The sequence below is a fragment of the Bactrocera dorsalis genome, chromosome 3 (genome assembly GCF_023373825.1).
Source record: "Bactrocera dorsalis isolate Fly_Bdor chromosome 3, ASM2337382v1, whole genome shotgun sequence".
Taxonomy (NCBI): domain Eukaryota; kingdom Metazoa; phylum Arthropoda; class Insecta; order Diptera; family Tephritidae; genus Bactrocera; species Bactrocera dorsalis.
Window position 1 is genome coordinate 45,788,704 of NC_064305.1, and position 22,937 is coordinate 45,811,640.

At 35.5% G+C, this 22,937-nt stretch overlaps 2 protein-coding genes and 1 long non-coding RNA gene across 20 annotated transcripts in view; 1 reads left to right on the plus strand and 2 right to left on the minus strand.

The window, feature by feature from the left end:
- LOC115066185 (synaptic vesicle 2-related protein) overlaps positions 1-22,937 on the plus strand; it is a 795,221-nt gene that overhangs the window by 501,262 nt on the left and 271,022 nt on the right. The gene's annotated exons all lie outside the window — the stretch shown is intronic.
- On the minus strand, positions 3,405-5,989 carry LOC125777225 (uncharacterized). The gene is made up of 3 exons (XR_007422185.1): positions 5,850-5,989; positions 5,586-5,762; positions 3,405-5,514 (listed from the first exon to the last, which is right to left on the minus strand). It is a non-coding gene; the product is annotated as an uncharacterized LOC125777225 (long non-coding RNA).
- Positions 14,071-22,937, minus strand: part of LOC125777137 (craniofacial development protein 2-like) — a 97,888-nt gene continuing 89,021 nt past the window's right edge. Inside the window, exon 2 of the mRNA XM_049451377.1 lies at positions 14,071-16,249. Within this exon, the coding sequence (XP_049307334.1) occupies positions 15,976-16,249 (274 nt within the window). The 3' untranslated portion in view covers positions 14,071-15,975. The remainder of the gene's footprint in view (positions 16,250-22,937) is intronic.

Consider the following 22,937-nt stretch of genomic DNA (forward strand, 5'->3'; position numbering starts at 1 on the left):
AAATTTTACTGAATAATTTTTAATAAACAAACAATGTTTTATATGGAAAAGTGACTTTTTGGAAATTTACGCTCGAAACTCGATTAAATATAAATCTTTTCGGAATTTTGTTTTTTACAAACTATCCTCATGGGATTCCTTTCAGGTCATTTTTCATTTCATGCAACGGTTTAGTCAGCTATAGCGAACAGACAAAAACCCAACATATTTTTATATATAAGATTATTAAGAGGAAAGATTTTTTCTTTCTTAAATCGCGTGCGCTGCGAAAAGTATTGATTATAGAACAAAACAATGTACTACACATTTGCAAGTTAACGGCAGCAGCCACACAGAGACCTAAAGATAAATGTAAACAAATTGTATCTTCTCACAGTATTACTGCTTGGTCAGCAGAATACTTTAATTAATTAAAAATCAATACATCACTTGTTTTGATAAGTAAGCAAAATTCAATATTCCATTATTTGTTTTGATAATGAGAATAATTGGAAATCCAATGCTCTGGCATTTCATCACTTAATGTAATGCCAAAGCATCTTTAGTAATAAGCATAGAATTATAAGAATATAAATATAAGTGATGTTACTAATAAAGACCAGTGGATAATCGGCAACCGTTTTGAGTGATCATCTTGATGATCAAAGCGCACCACATATTATCACGCTCAAATCAACACTTGTGTTTAATTTCTGCCGCGCATAGCGGAACGGAACATATTTTTTTAATACTTCCCACACAAGGGAAGTTAATTGGCGCCCAACGTTAAGGCACGTGTTCGTCGTATAAAGGGAGAGAAATGTATCCCTAGAACCATAACGGTCGCGATTAGTGAACACTAACCGGTAAACGTACATAAACCTCATGCGAGAGGTAGTACATATGTGAATAACGCATTAGAAATTAAAAAAAAAAACAAGTATCCCAAGAATAGGGAGAAAAGCCAAACCAAACTTGAAGTAAAGTAAGCAAAAACTTCATTGCTTGTTGTGTTGTGACAATCGCAGAATAAATAAGAACAAAATTTTTTTTTTAAATAAATTTAAAAAAAATGAACAGTGAATAAAAAATTAAAGAGTGACTTAAATCACAAAATACAAATATTTAAAAAACAAAAAAACATCATTAGGCATTGCACGTCAAGCAGCGGCGTAGCCATCGAGGGAAACCAAGGACTAAGGAAATTACAACACACCAAAATAGACACACCAAAATAGACAATCAATTTTAGCAATTAAGTTTAAACTATTAAGAATCATTGAAGGCTCGACCAGCCAAGTAATAAAATATTTTGAAACCGCGATTCACCACCGCAAGGGGGACCCTCCGGTTTATAAAAAAACTCAATTCTGCGATTCTGAACTTCAGACCCTCCAGAATAGAAGAGTCTCCTTTTCTAGAAAGGATCAAAAAATAAAAATTAAAATAAAAATTTGAAAAAAAATAAAAAAACATAATGACGGATGTTCTACCAATTGACTTGAACTATAACGAAATAGACAGAATAGTTAGAAATCCTGAAGGATTTTTATTAGTCGATAGCATTAACAAAAAAGAAAGGGATGTAAATAAAGATAAACTTAAAATTAAATGTATGGAGAAAGTTTGTAAATATATAGGAAAAGATAAGAAGGCCACACTTGAGGATTATTATAATCAGGAGACAGTTATGTCTGAGACTATAGAGATGATAGAAGTATCAAAAAAGGAATATTTGTTTTAAATGGGGAGTAATGCAAGTGCTCCAAAATACGAAAGGTTGCATTATTGCGATTATTGTAAAAGCAACCATAAAATTAAAAATTGCCCATATTTAAAGAAAAGGAAAATTAATAAATAGAAATGGCTTTAACTAGCGAAAATGAGACCTTAGGAGCAAGACTAATTGCCGCAACGAATGCATCACTTAGATTCGAGATATCTGAAATGCGCAGACAAATAGAAGACTTAACGAAGTCTACAACAATAACAGATTACAAACCTGAAGTAATAAATTCAGAGATTCGCTGTGACGAATCCCTAGAAGTAATAAAGTCTTTACCAGAATTTGGGGGAAAACAGAATAAATATGTTAGCTGGAGGGAATCGGCTAACAATGCGATGAGTTTATACGTAAGAGGCAGCCGTAGGTATTTTGCTGCATTGACAATATTAAGAAATAAAATTACTCACGATGCTAATGACATTTTGTCCAACCACGGAACGGTTTTAAATTTTGATGCTATTCTAGCACGATTATGTAGATTTCGCTTACGCCGACAAGCGACCAGCTCATATAATTGAGCAAGAAATAAGTATTTTTCGTCAAGGCAATTACTCCATAATCGAATTTTATATTAAGGTTAATGAGAAATTAACATTGCTAATTAACAAAACGATAATGACTTACGGATCAGATAGTGCCGTAACTAAAGAATTTAATGCTAAAAATAGGCGGGATGCCTTACGCACATTTTTAACGGGGCTAAACGGAAACTTAGCAAACATTTTATTTTCACTATCGCCAAGCGACTTACCAAATGCTTTAGCAAAAGCACAAGAATTAGAATCCAACAATATGCGAGCTGCATTCGCATTACAATTTGGAAAAAACTATTCAAATCCCAACAATAATAACAAGCAACATACTTCTAACAACAGATTCAATAATGGTAATTTTAATAATAATTTACGGTTCCCACAAGTCCAACCACAAAGGAATTATAACCAAAGAATGGGATACCAGAATAACCAACCACGACCTACACCAATAGATGTCGACTCAAGCATCCATACACGCAACCGTATGTTGCAAAAGCCAACAACATTTAACCAAAACAATTTAGAAAAAAGGCCACATGGAAGTACACAACAGAATGTGCAGCCACCGACTAAGACACAGCGCATTAATAATATTAAGGAGGATCATTTTTTAGGCCAAAATTAACTCTGCCATATATATTTCTAGATGACAGGGTTACTGGTCAGAATTTTGAAATATTAATAGATACAGGAGCAACCAGTTGCTATATTAAATCGGGAATATACAAAAATAAAAATAAATTGGACATACAAAAAAGAGTAAAAACAATTAATGGCTTTTCGATAATACGCTATTATCACATTATTCGGTAAAAAACAAATATTCTACGAAATTGAAAATTTGGAAGCAGACCTATTAATAGGATACAAATTTTTGAACGACATTAATGCTGTTATTAACTTGGAAAAAAAGAAATTAATAATAAATAATGAAAAAGAGGAGGATATATTTAGCTTAGGATGCGAATATGAGCATCAAGAAAGTAAGGATGATTTAAAGATTGTTAAGGAGGACGAAAATACTTTGGAAGCAAAGACTTCTAAAGCGCCAGCCGACGGAAATACCGGCAAATATAAAAAAATAAATACTGTGGAACGCAAAAGTTCTACAACGCCAGCCGATGATAATACCGGCAATATAGAAGAGGAAAACTATGTAAACAAAATTATTTTAGAGGAAAAGTTCTCTAAAGCGCCAGTCGAAGGAAATACCGACATAAACGAAGATGAAATTAAAAATTTAAGAGAGGAAATTAGAAATGAAATATATCAAATACATTCTTCAATAAATATGAATTTACCGTTTCGAACGGATATAAAAGCGGAAATAACGACAATTGTTGAAACTCCTATATGGAGTAAACAATACCCATATCCTCTTTCTGCTAATTCTTTCATAAACGAAGAGGTAAAAAAATTGATGGAAGATAAAATAATAAGGCCAAGTAAGAGCGCATATAATTCACCAATTTGGGTTGTACCAAAAAAAGGTGTTAATGAAGACGGTACGCCGAAATTGCGAATGGTAATCGATTATAAAAAATTAAATGAAGTAACAAAATCGGATAAATATCCAATTCCGGATAGCAATATAATACTTTCAAATTTAGGAAGTTCGAAATATTTTTCCACAGTAGATCTGGAATCGGGTTTTCACCAGATCCTTATTAAAGAACACGATATTGAAAAAACTGCATTTTCAGTAAATAACGGAAAATACGAATTTTTAAGAATGCCATTTGGTTTAAAAAACTCGCCTAGTATATTTCAAAGGGCGATGGATAATGTTTTAAGGGACTTTATTGGAAAATTTTGTCACGTTTATATTTTCAAAAAACTTCGAGGAACATAAAAAACATTTAAGTATAATAATAGAAGTACTAAAAAACGCAAATATGAAAATTTCATTACAAAAATCTAAATTTTACCAAGAAGAAGTAGAATTTTTGAGATATATAGTTGCAAATAATGTTATAAAGACAGATCGAAAAAAAGTTGAAACAATTTTAAATTTTGCAGTTCCGACAACTCTACGACAGTTACGTAGTTTCCTAGGAATGATTGGATATTACAGGAAGTTTATTAAAAATTATGCTAAAATAGCAAAACCATTAAGAGTTTCACAACATATGTCCAAAAAAATTCAAATCAGACTGGAACAAGAAGGACTTTTGGCAATTGAGAAATTGAAGTCTATATTAGTAGATCAAGTTGAATTAATTCAACCAAATTTTAACGAAACATTTATATTAACAACAGACGCATCAAATGAAGCTATTGGTGGAGTCTTAAGCCAAGGGGGCAAACCTATTACATTTATATCTAAAACATTAAATTCAACTGAAAAAAATTACGCGACTAACGAAAAAGAACTATACGCTATCGTATGGGCATTAAAAAATCTAAGAAATTATTTATACGGAGTTTCAGATTTGGAAATTCATACCGATCACCAACCACTAACATTTGCAGTCTCACCTAGAAATCCAAATGCCAAAATGAAAAGATGCTTTAATTGGAGAATATGGAGCAAAAATTATATATAAACCAGGAAAAACAAATCCCAGGTAGGAAATCACCAATGGCCCAGCCTTTAACCAAGCCATTCCCAAGACTTGGCAAGCTTGGATCAGGCTTGGTATCCAAGCGCGGACCAATAGTGGATGATCATTGGAATGTAACGTGGGGCCAGACCTGGTAACTAGGGCTGGCCCAGGCCGTCTTATTAACACTGGTCCAGGCACTGAAACCAGCGCCGTTCCAGGCTTATTTTTGTTTTTTAATACCTTGGCTTAGTCATTGTTCAGAAGTAATTTGAATAGGTATTTTGTGGATTGGCACATTCAATGAAGAACGATTTATTGGAAGTAATTATATTTAATTGTCTTTATTATATTATTAATATTATATATATTGTTCTACATATACTTTACTAAACAAAACTCCCGATAAAAATGAACAAAAAAATTAACGTTAAAAATTAACTCCTTTTTTTTAACACGAGAAACAGTAAATTCGCAAAATTAAGTTTTCACTGACAGGTGAGTTCTGGTTCAATCCCTCTAAGCTCTTTTTTCAGTTAAACTGCACCAACTTCCTTTTTACGCTGTATGCATCCTCCATCTCTGTCGCCAGCACCTGCTAGCCAATCACTTGTAACCGTAATAATCTTCAATGGTTGATTAGAGTCTTTATATTTTGTCTCAATGAAATCTGGAAACCGAGTAAAAAAATCAATGAAAACCAAATAAGTCAGTCACCATGAATGGACTTCGTATACAAACCTCTCATACACGCAAAAGTCGCTGTTGCACTGAAATTTTTTTTCCTTTTCCTTTGACAACACGGCCTACGCCACTATAATTAAGTTGAACTTCTTTGGCGATTAATTCCTTGAGGATCTTCTTAATGTCTGCAGCGTAATTGGATTCTTTATGCGTTAACACACTCATAAATTCTTTCTGAAAAAAACCACAAAAATATTCTCAGAAAATTGGTAAAGTCAATAATAACGCCTCAAAATATAAATATATTCCAAATAAACTCACAAGTGTCACACGCTTGCTCAAAGCCTTTTCAGGGTCAGCCAAATTGTCCTCATGCATTGGGTCGAGAGTCCTCTCAAAATCGAGGAACTCTTCCAAAGTCTTAATAGGAAAGTTTGTAGATAATCCTTCCCTAGGGGACGCCATGGGTTGAGCTCCAGCAACATGATGCATGGTCATGTTAATCTTGAGCTCTTCGATTTTTCTATTTAAATCGTACTGGATGCATCGCTTTAAGTTTGAGAAATCGTCACGTAGTTTGTACATGAGGTAATCCAATTTAGCATCCAAGTAATCCATGACAAATTCTGAAAAATGAGAAAAAAACAAAGAAAATACACAAATTTCCTCCACAATATGGTTGGTACTTACCTTTAAGAGGATCGCCTATGGCACTCCCCCTCAAACGTGTTAGGCAAGCTATCAATGCCGATTTTTTCTCTGATTTTGTGTCACTGTACGCTGTTCTACCTAATGAAAATGAGAATTAGTAGGTTCAATTTTCCTGAAAAAAAAATTAACACAGCTATTTACTTTGAGACGCTCTAGCCCCGGCTGCCTCATCATCTCTTGGTTGATTTTTATTTCTGGAAACTTCAGCCTCAGGAATTCTCGATGTTCTTAATGTGGAGGACTCTCTTTCTTCGACAATTTGTTCTAAGAGAGAAAAAGTTTGCCTTGACATCATTGCCGCTTGATTTTTGGTTAATTTTCTAGCTCGTTTGGTTTCAGTATCTGAATCTGTGGATTCTACGTTATCACGTTTTTTATAAAGACGTTTGATCCTCCTCTGGGCCTTGTCGTAATTCCCTGTAAAGAGTAGGTTATTTTTTCTCTAATAAAGAAGAATTCATTTATTTCAATTCGATGATAAACGATTGGGAATGCATGAAAAATATTAGTATAACGTTATTCATACGAGCACTGGTGAGAATTTCAACGTCAAATTTCTCCCACGATGATTGTGGAGGACTGAGATCTTTCACTATTGTGTCTATTATACAATATTTATGGGGGGGAGGAAAAGCACAAGTAGTATTGTTGTTTCCATCGGTTCTGGTCACCCACGACGCTGGAACGATTTCAAGGGTTTTTTTCCCAGTCTCAGTAATTTCGTCCAGGAACTCCACAATTTGATATAATTTGCCATCTTCCTCTTGAATACTCATTCTGAGGAAGTAGATGAATATAAAAATGTGTACTTGATTTTTGCTGGTTATATGAAAAGATTGAGGGAAATGTGTAAAATTTTCGACAAATGCTGAGGCAACTAATAAAAGAGGAGAAGAGAATTATACTTCATTCTGAATCAAAAACAATTGGCAAAAATACTTACATACGTGAAATAGCGAATTAATCCAAGCTGTTAAGGAATAATAACTAATTAACGTAATATTCAATGGAAGTATTTTTAAAAAGTATTCTCACAAATGTATTTTGCAGTAATTCTTCGAATAATTAATTGACGTAATATTCAATGGAAGTTTTTTTAAAAAGTATTCTCACAAATGTGTGAATTAACTGTCTAAATTTTTTTATCGTTCAATGTTTCAACACAGTAAATTATGGCGTCAACATCATCAGGCATGATTTTTGGAGGTTATATGAAAAGATTGTGGAAATGTGTAAAATTTTCGACAAATACTGAGGCAACTAATAAAAGAGGAGAAGAGAATTATACTTCATTCTGAATCATAAACAATTGGCAAAAATACTTACATACGTGAAATAGCGAATTAATCCAAGCTGTTATGGACTGCCCACAGGCAATGACGCCGTGCAGAAAAATGACGCAATATGACGCTACCGTTGTAGCGGGATATACGATAACACCAATATTTACAAATGAACCGCCGTTTTTCAAAAATTTGACACTGGATCCGTCTCCTCTCTCTGTACGAAAACCCCCGCAAAAACCATCATACCCATCAAAATTGCACTATTGAAACAATTGACGTTATGAATGCAACAAGGACACAGCATAATACTTTTCTTTGATTTTCATCATTAAACAGTTGGATTTCACAGTACCGATGGTTACCAGCTCATGCGAACCTGCTAATTTGTCAATTGCAAAAATGCCAATTTCTCTTGACGCACAGGGAGCATCAAACACATCATTTAAGGAGTGCAGTTTAAATCCATCTAAGTAAATATCGTCCGTTGACTTTTCACTATGATGGCACTTTGATTTAACCCATAATTTTGAAATAACAAAGAGTTTTTCTGTGGTTAGTTCCACGACATTGTTAGGTTCCTCAGCATGTAGTATCATGTCATTATAAGTTACTGATTTGACTGATGAATATTCTTCACAACTTATTTTAATTGTCTCAGGGAATTTTTCAGGTTTCACATCGCGTATTGCAACACGGGGTCTCACTTTTGCACTGTCTGATGAGTCTAAAGCACTGAGGCGATTGACGATTTGAGCCAAGGGTTTCGCTCGGCTACTTGCAAAATCCTTCAACTGGCCTATAAAATTCTCCCCCCCAAAATGCAGAGTAGTGGCTCACTGAGGTTTTAAAATGAGCTGCGTCATCACAGAGGTGACTGAGGTGATGAATTGTCATTATGACACTGTCTTCTCCATAATAAATTGGCATTAGTTGAACGAAATTATGCAATAGAATCTTTGCCATGGGAAGACCCCTGGTTATGAATTTATCACTGCACAAAACACGACATGCTACATGAAGTAGCAGAAAGTGTTGATATTTGTCATCATCGAGAACAAACTGCAGGACAATGCCACCGGCGTAAAGCAGTAAAAATGAGCACTGAGTTGCTTTCCATTGCCCAATTTCCTCGATATCAAACTCCTTCCTCTGAAATTCTGCCGTTACATAATCTTTCATCGAATTCATTAAATCTGAAAATTCATTCAACTGTTGTGTTGATAATTTATAATTATTTTTCTCCCTCTTCACCCATTTTTCTCCAAGATTTTTCATTACATTTAAAAATAATAAATGCATAATATCTAACGGGAAGTCTTTGACTGGATCAAAATTAGGAATCTGAAGCAATGGTGAAACCAGCAGTTGCTGCGTTTTTTTATCCCTTAAGTGATGATTGACATCTGTTTGAGTGACAAAGTTCTCTTTCGTTCGTAATGCACACTTCAAATCAGGATAAACTCTTCTTCGATTCAGAGTTTCCCCTTGAACTGTACATCTTTCACAGCCATAAAAGGCTGTTGGCCCTTTTATGCACTTGAGGAATGCCCTCGCTGGACTATCCGCAACAATAGCTATTATTTCAAAATTGAATTTACAACCATCGATGGTTATTCCTTCGAGGATTAATTTTTTAGCTTCATCCACGAAATCACCCAAAAAATCACTCACATTTTTTGGCTTGGCATAAAACAAGGCTACCACAAAAGGACTGCAGGTATATTTTTTTGTCACCACCTTCATCGTAATAGGCCAGAGACTTCCCTTGGAATAATGGTATACCTTCAATCCATCTATATGAACTAACACACGTATGTTGTTTTCTTTGTAAACATTCACGTCTATTCGTTCCTCCAAACCATTTCGAATTCCGAGATAAAAAAAGTCCCCAATTTGATCTTTATATGCCATCATCGGTTTGGTTTTTACTCGGTGATTGAAGCCAAGAAGTTTATGGGCAGTGGATGGCACTTCAGTGTGTCCTTCACTACGCAGAATTTCTAAAAATCCACTCACCACTTTCATCTTGATGCTGCCTATATTATCAAGTGTTAGCTAGCGTATTTTCTCAGTGAGGGTCTGAGGTGCTTCAATCTCAATTCCTGAGTTCATCAGGTCGGTCTGTTGAGGGGCTGCATCTGCTCCTGGACTGACAGGTGCTATGGCGTTGTCATCATCGTCGTCAACCGACATAAAACTTGAACACCCTGCGAAACTCTCTAGCGATGTATCTTGTTGTAGAACTCCACTTGAAGATTCTTCACAATTTTCTAAATCTTGAGATGGCTTTGCTTGGTTAGGGCTCCTTTCATCTTTCTGTGCTTGGAGCAAGTTTTTATCAGAAGAATCCGTTGATTCATCACGAATATCCTTATCAGAACTGTCCACACTATTATTATCATTAGAGTCACCAATTTTTTTTAAAAAACGGTATTTTTTCACTCGTTCCCGCGAATTCGAATACCCTGTGGAACTCATGATTGAACACCAAAATGAATTTAATTTGTAGACGTTGACATTTGTGTTCTCGATGGAAGCGCCAACTGGATGTCAATATTATAAATATTGAGAAGTAAATTAAAATGGGGTTAGCAATCAAGCATTATACTATTAGACATTGCAAAGTTTTGATTTCGCAGTAAAGTAAAATCAGGGTGCAGCCTGATTTAAAAGGAATCAAGCCAAGGCTGAATGAACCAGACTTCTTCCAGACTTGGTACAAACTTGGCAACCAGGCTTGATACCAGGGAGGGATCCAAGCCTGGACTTTACCCGGTGTGACTAAGATACCAAGCCTGGTTCAGTCCCGGACTACCAAAGCCTGGTTAACCACGACTAATCCATGATTGATCCGGTCGTGAAGCTTGGCAATTCCTACCTGGGATGTGGTAGCAGATGCTCTATCACGACAATTTCTTAATAATTTATCCGACGAATCGTCAACCACAGTAACTCAACATTCAGCTGAAAGTAGTGATCATACTCAGATACCCGAGACAAAAAAACCATTAAACCAATTTAAACAACAAATTTTACTAAGCAAAAATAGATTTACAATACATGAGCAAATTCAAGAATTTGGAAAAATAAGACATTTAATTGAATATGATACTGTTGATGATTTAATCACAATATTAAAGGAATACATCAAACCAAATATAGTTACGGCAATACATTGCTCAATAGAGGACCTATACGAAATACAAGCGAAAATAAAAAAAACATTTACTAATAAATTCATATATACGAAAAATTTTGCAATTGACATAACAAACAGAGAAGACCATGGAATTATAATTGAACAAACGCATATACGAGCACATAGAAGTAACCAAGAAAATTTGGATCAAATTTGTAAAAAATATTACTGGCCGGAAATGAGGAAACAATTCAAAGAATACGTAAGGAATTGCGACATATGTAATAAAAACAAATATGATAGACACCCTATAAAAATACCAATTGGAGAGGTCCCAATACCTACAGAGGAAGGAGTACAGATACACATGGATATATTCTATGCGCAATCTTTAAAATTCATTACGTGTATAGATAGCTATTCCAAATTTTTGGTTATTAAGCAAATCGAAGATAAGATTAATTTAGAAGATAAAGTGTTAGAAATATTACAAAGTTTCCCTGATATAAAGAAGTTAACAATTGATAATGAACCAGGATTCACTACGGTACAATTTAAGTCCTTGATGCAGAGACTTCAAATAGAAATATTTTTTTGTAACCCAAATCATAGTACCACGAATGGTCAAATTGAGAGGATACATTCAACAATTATTGAAATTTCGCGATGTATTAAACAAGAATATAATTTAATAAGCTTTTCAGAATCAATATTTAGAGCTGTCCAACAATATAATAAAACTATACATTCGGTAACTAATGAGAAACCATTTGAAGTACTTTATAACAAAGTCTCTCATGATATTTTACCAGAAAAACTTTTATCAGCACAAACTAAGATGCTAGAAAGACACAATAAAAATAGAATTAATAAAACATATTTATGCGGAGAAATTATATATGAAAAAATTACAGGAGAGAGAAATAAACTAAATCCTAGATACAAGAAACAGGTAGTAAAAGAAGACTTAGGGAATAAAGTTAGAATTAACTACAGGAATAGAATAGTACATAAAGATAATATTAAATCTTAATCATATATTTTTAGAGGATGATACCCCTCCACATCACTAATTTAACATATTTTAGAGAACTTATAAGTTCAGACACAAATTATTATAATAAAAAACTCAGATATAAAAATTTTGAACAAAATAATGAACAAGACAAGGCATATATTAATGATTTAGACACAGATCCAGAAATAGAACTCATAGAAACTTTATTAGAACAACTACAAATTAAAGATACAAGATATAGGAGAGGAATAAATGAAATAGGTACATTATGGAAGTGGATAGCAGGAACACCGGACCATGACGACCTAGTGTTAGTAAATAATAAATTAAACGAATTAATTGAAAATAATAATAAACAAACAAATTCTAAAATTTTTGAAATTATTAACCAATTAACAGAAACAATTAATAATATTAATGAAAAATCTGATATTAAAATTCTAACGAAACGGAAAAACGGGAATTTTAAACCCGACAATTTTAAATTTAGACGAGATTAAAAACATAATTAAAAATGAACATGGACGATTGACAATAACTGATTTAATAGATATTTCAAAGTTTAAAATTGTACAAAATAAAGATGTAATAGTTATATATATTAAGTACCCAAAAATTATATATGATTGTAAATATTATGAAGTAAGAGCAATTACACAAAAAGATGGCAGATTAATAATTGATAATGAAATTGCGAAATGCAAAAAAGAATATATAAATATAAAAAACTGCAAAAAAGAAATGATAAATACTTATTGTAAAATTAATAATAAAAATACTTGCCTATCAGATATTTTGTCCAATAAAAAAGGAAAATGTAAAAAAATTAAAGAAAAACATAAAGACATAGATATAATTAAAGAAGGAGCAATATTAGTCTCTGGAAATCATACTATAGATGACTCTGCCATAAACGGAGTTTACCTTGTAACATTTGAAAATTATACAAATATTGATAATATAACTTACGAAAATATTGGTTGTAAAATTTGGAAGTATTTAAAAAATAATCATATTAATAATTATGAAATTATGGAATATATGGAAACACAGAATAAAGAATTTAAATCTGAAAACATAAATATTTTGAGTGAACGAATTAAAGAATTTAAAAATCATTCACTTTTCTGGTACATAATTGTAATACTTGTACTATTAATAACAATATACATAATCTATAAGATTTTAAAATTAAAAAAATTATATAAAACCAATAAGCAAAGAAAAAAAATAAAATTTCAAGAATTGTCATATAATGCTATTTTAGAGAGCATTTACAATATATCAAAAAATGATACTGAATCGGGGACGATTCATCTTAGAGAGGGGGGAGTTAACGGCAGCAGCCACACGGAGACCTAAAGATAAATGTAAACAAATTGTATCTTCTCACAGTATTACTGCTTGGTCAGCAGAATACTTTAATTAATTAGAAATCAATACATCACTTGTTTTGATAAGTAAGCAAAATTCAATATTCCATTATTTGTTTTGATAATGAGAATAATTGGAAATCCAATGCTCTGGCATTTCATCACTTAATGTAATGCCAAAGCATCTTTAGTAATAAGCATAGAATTATAAGAATATAAATATAAGTGATGTTACTAATAAAGGCCAGTGCATAATCGGCAAGCGTATTGAGTGATCATCTTGATGATCAAAGCGCACCACATATTATCACGCTCAAATCAACACTTGTGTTTAATTTCTACCGCGCGTAGCGGAACGGAACATATTTTTTTAATACTTCCCACACAAGGGAAGTTAATTTGCAGATATTCTACAAAAATATCCCGACATCATATACATACATATCTAATTAATATAGTTTTGACACAATAAATGTTTTTATCATTTAAAAAAAATATATATAAATGCCACCGCTATAACAACGCCTTTATTTATAGTTTGGAAGTAGTCCTTATCAAAACAAAGGGTATATACATACCTACTGTTCCCACCTATCTACTATTCCAGAATACCTTTAAATAATATTTAGCCTGTCGAAAGCCCTGTCTTGCCTGGGATAGTGGAGAGGAGTCAATGTCCAGAAACAAAGTATTTTTTCCTTTAAAAAACCCTATGAACAAACAAGATGTGTTTCAAAGTAAAGAGGACTTTTTGAAACTAGCGCCGCCTGGTGCCGCCATCTATAAGTCCACTGGTGCGTTAGAATCTGCTATCTTTGTCGATTGTCCAGTGAGAATTTCATGACATTTCATTGATTGGGAGTGAATTTATTGCGTTTTAAGTGTCAGTATGTTTGTGTTATCGGTGCGAAAATGAGCTTCGAACAAAGAGTCAACATTAAATTTTATTTTGAAATTGGTAAAATTTTTCAATTGATGAAACAAGTCTACGGCGATGTTTGCCTATCCCGTAGCAGAGAGTACTAGTGGCTTCAACGTTTTCAAAGTGGTCGTGTGGACATAAATGACGATCAACATGTGGGCCAATCAAAATCCGTGGTCACCGGAAATTCCATCGAAACTGTGAATGAATTCGTAAAAAATCAAATTTCCATCAATCACTCAAATTGATGGAAATGGAATTGAACATCTCCAAAATATCAATTTATCACATTTTGACCGAACAGTTGGGCTTACGAAAGGTGTGTGCATGGTTTGTTCGGCACAAATTGACTAACGGCCAAAAATTGCTCAGAATCCAACATTCGAAGGACATCATTGAAGAGGTCAAAAATCACATTTTAACCATTAACCACTCCCGGTATTCACCTGAAATGGTACCGTGCGACTGCTTACTTTTCGGAAAAATGCATTTGCCCATGAAAGGAAAACGTTTTGCAGACGTAGTGGCTATTCAAAAGCTTGCACCGGCATACTGGCGACCATACCGGCCGAAGTGTTAAAACTCTCGTTCGACATGCTTTTCTTCGTCTTTACTGGCGTAGACACCGCTTACGGGATTATAGCCGAGTCAACAACTGCGCGCCAGTCGTTTCTTCTCTTCGCTACGTGGCGCCAATTGGATATTCCAAGCGAAGCCAGGTCTTTCTCCACTTGGTCCTTCCAACGGAGTGGAGGTCTTCCTCTTCCTCTGCTTCCCCCGGCGGGTACTGCGTCGAATACTTTCAGAGCTGGAGTGTTTTCATCCATCCGGACAACATGACCTAGCCAGCGTAGCCGCTGTCTTTTAATTCGCTGAACTATGTCAATGTCGTCGTATATCTCGTACAGCTCATAGTTCCATCGAATGCGATATTCGCCGTGGCCAACGCGCAAAGGATCATAAATTTTTCGCAGAACTTTTCTCTCGAAAACTCGCAACGTCGACTCATCGGTTGTTGTCATCGTCCAAGCCTCTGCACCATATAGCAGGACGGGAATTATGAGCGACTTATAGAGTTTGGCTTTTGCTCGTCGATTGATATCATCGGCATACGCCAGCAGCTGTACACTCTTATAAAAGATTCTACCTGCTCCATTCAGTTCTGCAGCTCGAATAATTTTCTCCAGCAGCAGATTGAAGAAGTCGCACGATAGGGATTCGCCTTGTCTGAAACCTCATTTGGTATCGAACGGCTCGGAGAGGTCCTTCCCGATCCTGACGTAGCTTTCGGTGCTGCTCAACGTCAGTTTACACAGCCGTATTAGTTTTGCGGGGATACCAAAATCAGACATCGCGGCATAAAGGCAGCTCCTTTTCGTGCTGTCGAAAGTAGCTTTGAAATCGACGAAGAGGTGGTGTGTGTCGATTCTCCTTTCACGGGTCTTTTCCAAGACTTGGCGCATGGTGAATATCTGGTCGGTTGTTGATTTACCAGGTCTAAAGCCACACTGATAAGGTCTGATAAGGTAGTTGGCGCAGATTGTGGGGTCTCCTCTTTTATGGATTGGGCATAGCACACTTAAATTCCAATCGTTGGGCATACGTTCGTCCGATCATATTTGCAAAGAAGCTGATGCATGCACTTTATCAGCTCTTCGCCGCCGTGTTTGAGTAGCTCGGCCGGCAATCAGGCGGCACCTGCCGCTTTATTGTTTTTTAGATGGGCAGTTGCTATTCGAACTTCTTCATGGTCGGGCAATGGAGCGTCTGCTCCATCGTCATCGATTGGGGTATCGGGTTCGCCTTCTCCTGGTGTTGTGCGTTCACTGCCATTCAGCAGGCTGGAGAAGTGTTCCCTCCATAATTTAAGTATGCTCTGGGCATCGGTGGCTAGATCACCTTGGGGGGTTCTACAAGAGTATGCTCCGGTCTTGAAACCTTCTGTAAGCCGCCGCATCTTCTCGTATATGTCTCGCCTCCCTCTTCAACTCTCGGTATCTATCCCATCCTGCACGTGTTGTGGTCGATCGTATCGAGGTAGGCAGCCTGTTTTCTCTCCGCTGCGACACGGCACTCCTCGTCGTACCAGCTGTTCTTTTGCACTTTTCGAAAACCAATGGTTTCGGTTGCAGCTGTACGTAAGGAGTTTGAAATGCCGTCCCACAGTTCCCTTATACCGAGTTGTTGACGAGTGCTCTCAGAGAGCAGGAGTGCAAGCCGAGTAGAAAATCGTTCGGCTGTCTGTTGTGATTGCAGCTTCTCGACGTCGAACCTTCCTTGTGTTTATTGGCGTGCGTTTTTTGCTGTACAGAGGCGGGTGCGAATCTTAGCTGCAACAAGATAGTGGTCCGAGTCGATGTTAGGACCTCGGAGCGCACGCACATCTAAAACACTGGAGACGTGTCTTCCGTCTATCACAACATGACATCGACATCGACATGCTTTTAGACCGTGTAAAAAGCTGTATTGGAACAGAAGGAGACTATTTTGAATAAAATAAATTGATTTCGCCGAAAAACCCATTTATTCTGTTTTTTTTTTTTCAAGTGGACAGTTGATGAAATCGTAGGATAACCTCGCTCACTCCCCATATAACGATACTGTTCAAAACTACTAAAAGCTCGATAAATCAATAACTAAATACGCCAAATATACAGTTGATTCCGGTTATAACGACTTTCAAGGGACCGACGATTTTACGTCGTTATACCCGGAGGACGCAATAGCCAGAAGTAGCAAAAAACGGATAACGGATAGTCATAAACTTAATATAACTAGATTAATTTCTTTTCTTTACTTTTTATTCTTAATTTAAATAATCAGTAATTTTTGATTGTTTTGCAGTCATTTTTTACATGTAAAAACAGTCGCGCACCGCATTATTTAAACTAGAGATGCTGTGCGTTAAACTCTTGTCATTAAAATTCGAATGGACAAATCTATTTAGTAGTTCTGCAGCCTTCAGTGCCTCCAAAACGCTAGGTGCTGACTCATCTTCATTTCGATCTTCCACGTTGTCGTCGCTATCCTGTCCATCATCTAATATATTTTCAACAATTCTGTCTTTGGAAAGTTCCTCACAAGTCGCCACACCATTGTCAATAAGAACATATCCATCTAGTTCTTCCTTTGAAATCGGTAGCTGATTTTTTAGAGCTCTTGCCCAAACCGATAGAGAAATGGCATCTTCGATTTCAATATCATTTGAGCATGAACTGCTGGAACCATCTAAATTTTCTTCTGCAATCCCAGAATGCTTAAAACAATTCTCAATTGTCAATGGCGAAAGTTGTTGCCGAGCATCATTTATCATTAAATTAGCATCAAGTATGGTTATTTTCGGGTAATTTTCATCTTTGTTTCCATTCATATTGCTGATTATTTTAAGTACAAGATTTTTCCGAAAAGTTGATTTAATCACTCGAATTATGCCTCGATCTATTGGTTGTAATACAGATGTCGTATTTGGTGGAAGGAAAACTAATGTGATATTCGTTAGGTCACTAATTTGGGTATGGGCTGGACAATTATCAACTAATTGCAATATCTTCTTTTTCTGCTTTTTAAGCTCAGCATCCCAATCCCGTATCCAATTAATAAAAATTGTAGATGTCATCCATGCTCGGCGATTACTATAGTAGTCAACTGGCAAAGACTGAACATTTTTAAGGCATCTAGATCGCTTTGATTTTCCAATAACCAATAAAAGCTTTTTAATATTACCACTCATATTGGCTGCAACAAGCACAGTTATCCTTTCCTTGGACAGCTTCCCTCCAGTGCATTTTTGACCTATAAAATAAAATTTCAATAAACAGGTTTCTTCAAAATAATTTCTCTTCTCACCTTTACATTTTAATGTTTTGTCTGGAGTTAATTTGTAGAATAGTCCAGTTTCGTCGGCATTAAAAATTTCTTTCTTTTCGTAGTATAGGCCAAACCTTTGTAAGCCACTCGCTAACATCGATTTTTTGTACAGACAAAGATTCTCCATTGATTGTACCGCCGACAATATTATGGCTTATCCAACTCACAGTATAATTAAAATTTTTAATTTTAAATTGCTTGGCGAAAAAATTAGCTTTTTCTTGAAGCAGTGGACCACTTAACCCTGCTTTCATAACGTACGTCTGAGAGGCGCACGACCTCTTTATATTTTGCTCTCCCTCCTACAATTTTTTTCTCAACGCATGCATATTTTAATTTAACAAATAAATTATCAAAGTATAAAGTTTCATGGTATCCAATGAAAGTCCAAAAGAAACGATACATCTAACAGACGTATCATTATGACTGAAAGGGTTAAAAATAACGTTATGAAGGCAGGGTTAATGGGATTCGTCGACTGCGTTGCAATATGAACCACTGTAACAATGCTTTGTCCACTTGATCTTAAGTTGAAGCTCTAATGCGTTTCGGCTTTAAGGGGTTAGGGGTAGTCAGAAGCACGAAAAAATGAGAGTTTTCAGTATTTTTTTTTTTGCTACTAAATCATGTTATTTTACAAAAGTAGTAATATGGCATTATTATAGGATGTGTTGACTTGAATTCACAAAAATTAAAAAAAAAGAAATTAATTTCCGAAGTTATAGTTGTTTGTGTTGACCCTCTTCCAAAAAAAGGTACAAGGTGACAAGCATAAGTCCTTGGAGATTAATCTGAAATCAATCGGACAAAAAATTAGTTTTATAAATAGATAAACCCGGGCCTGATCGAAGGTTTTATTTTGTTTTCAAAATTAACCAAATGACGGCCTCAGGAAGTGTTTTTCTAAATTTTTGCGAAAAAATCAACAGTTAATTGGTCTTATAAATCGAAATTTTCTAAAAAATAAAAATCCTTCGATCTGGCCCGAGTTTATTATGTAAGCTTAATAAATTTCATTAAAATCTACTGAACGGTTTTCGAGTTACAGTTGTCAACGATTCAAAAAACATAGTTTTGAGAAAAACGCGTTTAAAGTTTCACACTAGCGCTTTGAAGTGCCCGAGCTCTCTTTTTTATTTCCCGAATAACTCAAAAACTAATTATCGGATCAACGTGAAATTTTTAGGGAATATTTTTAAGATATTACACTCAACGTTTTAATTTTTTCTTTATTTTTTTTGACTGTGGCAATTGTTGTGTGGCCCACGCAGAATTCTTTTGCAAAAATGCAAATTATTCGGCGCAGGGAAGCCGGTGAGCGCAACGATAGCTCACCGGCTTCCCTGCGCCGAATAATTTGCATTTTTTCTTCAACAGAGAACCACTTTCGTTTTTGAGACATTTTGCGGGTGTAATGCACAAGTTTCGGGCTTAAACTGAATGACTTCCTTATGCGCATTTTGTGCATTTTGCGGAAAATTGGAAAAAAATAGAAAAAACTAGAAATATAACGGGACATCCTATCGAATAGGCTATGTGTGCATACGCACGCTGTAAACATTTGTGTACGTCAGCATTGCACTTCGACTATCTCTATCTAGCAGCAGCGTTGCTAAGGCGACGGCTAAAACTGACAGAGAGTAGTGAGAGTGTAAGAGCCTTCGTGTCGCTGCTACGCACACAAGCAAGTGTGCCGATCACTGATAAATACATACATTTCCAATTACGTCGTTTGATGCTTAAATTTGTTGGCATTATTTTGCTGAATTTTTTTTCGTCGCTATATCCGGTTGAATTCTGAAAAATTTCGTCGGTGTAAGCGGTTAGTCGCTAAAAGCTGGGACGTACTAAGCGGAGGCCCTTTCATATAAGTTTGTATGGGGACCAACCAAGCCATCGAGTTTTCGTCGGAATAACCGGACGGACACTATAAGCGGAGTCGTTATAACCTGATTCTACTGTATTAAATTTTACCACCGATATGGTATGAGAGAGCTTTTAAAAAAAAAAAGTTATAGCATTATTCTTACATTGTTATGACATATTAACAAATGGACGAAATCGGATAAGTACGCCTACTTCCCATATAGCACAATTTTAAATTCCACTTGATTTGTTCAGTTTAAAAGAATGAAACTTTGCGCGAATAATGTTCTTAGTGTGTGCCACCCTATGATCAAAAACTGTTTAAATCCAATAAAAATTGTTCAAGACACTAGGTACCGAATATTTCGACTGAAAATGTCGGTCAATGTGTGATATATGTATATTAACTGAAATTAAGGGATAACCCTTCTCTTACAATGGTATGCCTGTATGTCAAAAATTGGTTGAATCAGACCAATACTTGCCTTAACCCCCACATACTTAATATATGTACATATATAAAGATTTTCGAACTTCAGGGTGACTTAATACCGCATATAGAGAGAGCGTGTTTTATTCATAATAGTGTATCTTTGTGCCTAAAATAGATAAATTTGAACGAAAACTTGGGCTAGCCCCTATATAACTAATATCAGGTTTTTCGAACATCCGGCTGACAGTACACTATATGATTGGTTTCACATCTTAAAGTATTTACCTGGCTTTGATTTTCGCAAGTTGCAAAAGTATAAAAAGTTGGGTTGTACCCGAACTTAGCCCTTCCTTACTTGTTTTAATCCTTTCTTACTTGTAATATTTATAATTACTTTCCGTATTTATTTCTCCAATTCGATGTTAGCACATCATTCAATTACAATAACATTAACTTATCTATATAAATAAAAATGAATCGCCAAAATGTATGTACGCTCATAAGTTTCATACGACTGAACCAAATTTGATAATTCTTTTTTTTTAAATGTTCGTTGAGGTTCAGAGATGGTTTCTGCGGAGAAAAAAATTCGAATGATTGTCGGAAAACCCCTAAAACAGCCCTTTTCTTTTTCTCATACAAACGAATGAATGTTTGTTCGTTCGTAACGCTAAGAGAACGGCTGAACCAATATTGATGAAATTTTAAGAGGTTGTTGGTTGTGGATCGGGAAAGGTTTAGAAATTAAAAACCTGTTTGTCTTTCTTGAGGAAAAGTCGGAAAATTGAACAATTCCAAAAAGTTAATTAAGTACAATTTTTTTTTATTCAATTATTTTATTTTGTTTTTCAATTATTTAAATCTTTCAAATTTGCGTTTGCTTCAAAAATTTTTGAAACTTATTCAGTGAAAATGATATGTGTTTTTCACACACAGTGATCAATTACAGATTGGAATTTGTCTCGATGCCATGAAGAGGCCGCGCTAATATCGGTCGGCGTTCTTTTTGGCATCAACATTAGCAGCCCAAGGCACATGAACGAGTACTCCCAGGATGCGATGATATACGTGCGGTATTATGGGTCGCGATCAATCAGAAAGCGATCGTCACGATGACACAGCAAGACCTTCCAAGCAACAGCTTCGATGGACGTTATCTTGAAGCAACGCATATATGGTGCTGTTAGATGCTAGATGTACTCTGTTGAGTGGCAAAAGAGAGGCTTGCCGCACGCACACATTTGGATGGTGGAAGGTGGTTACACCAGATCAAATTGATGACATCATTCAATAATGCGGCAATTCCTGATGCATTGAAAGCTAGAGTATTATACGAAGTGATGAAAACCAATAAGGTTAATGAACCTTGTGGACACCACAACCCCACTTCGGTTTGAATATCTGTCAATAAATGCACGAAACAGTATCCACGTACTTTTCTTTCGGAAACACAAACTAGAAATGATGGATATCCACTCTATCGGCGTTGCTCACCAGACGACAATGGCAGAACATTTACATAGCATTCAATTTAGAGGCGTGAGTATCGAAGTTGACAACACATGGATCGTACCATATTCGCCACTGTTGTCTAATTCACATTCAAAATTCATGTCAATGTTGAGTATTGTAGTTTGGTGTAATTGATAAAATACGTTTGTAAGTACGTCACCAAAGGAAGCAACATGGCGATTATTGGTCTTGAACGATACGGTCGATACGTGAACTGCAATAAAGCGCTTTGTAGGATATTTAGTTTTGCAATTTATGAACGTTTTCCGACTGTTGTGCGTCTCGCAGTTAATTTGGAGAATGGCCAAAGAGTGCATTTCATCCCAGAGAATACAGTATAGCCAGTGGAAACATCGCCAGCAACAAAATTAACATTGACGAGTTTTTTCTTAACTTTCGTCAGTGATGTGTTTGTGAGAACATTGCTCTATTCGAAAATACCTTGATATTGTACATGGAATGTATCGTCGAATAGTTACGCAGAAAGCAAGGCCAACCAGTAGATTGACATCCAGGTGTCTTATCAACTAATGCATTAGGACGAATTTACACAATCCACCCGAAAAACGACGATTGTTTCTACCTTCGGTTGCTATTGATTAATGTACGCGGTTCAACTTTATTTGAGTCAGTGCTTACTGTGAATGGTATATGGGAATATGTGCAAGTTTGGACGCTAATCACTGGAATGAAAATGAAGTTCGCATACTTTTCGATATAAACCTCGACATTGTCAAAGACATTTTATATCGTCTTCTCTAAAAATTCGAAATTTTTCAATTTCGGTTGATACTTCCGGTGGTTCGATATCAATTCCATCTTCCCTTTATCAATTCACGAAGGATGAACTCATCACAAATGTTCGGACATAGGCCAAATTATCATAACTACGATTCCTTAAGTGCTCGCACAATGTTAGCTGCAAAAAATACCGATGTTGTTGACTTCAACTGGAAGATTCAAAGTAAAGTTCCGGGAGACTTGCGCTCATACAACTCGATCGATCGTCTTGACTATGAAGACGACGCCGTGAATTATCCAGTGGTATTCCGAAATTCTTTGGACAGGCTTGGTATGCCACCGCATTATTTGCGTCTAAAAGTAGGATCTGTCGTTATTATGTTTCCCAATCTTCATGCGCCGAAACTGTGTAATTGAACCCGACTCATTGTGACGCACCTATCGAGTACAAAGGGACAGAATGCTTGATCCTTCGAATTCCTTTGAGTTCTAACGATTTGCCATTTCAGTTCAAACGTATTCCGTTTCCAGTGAAAATTGA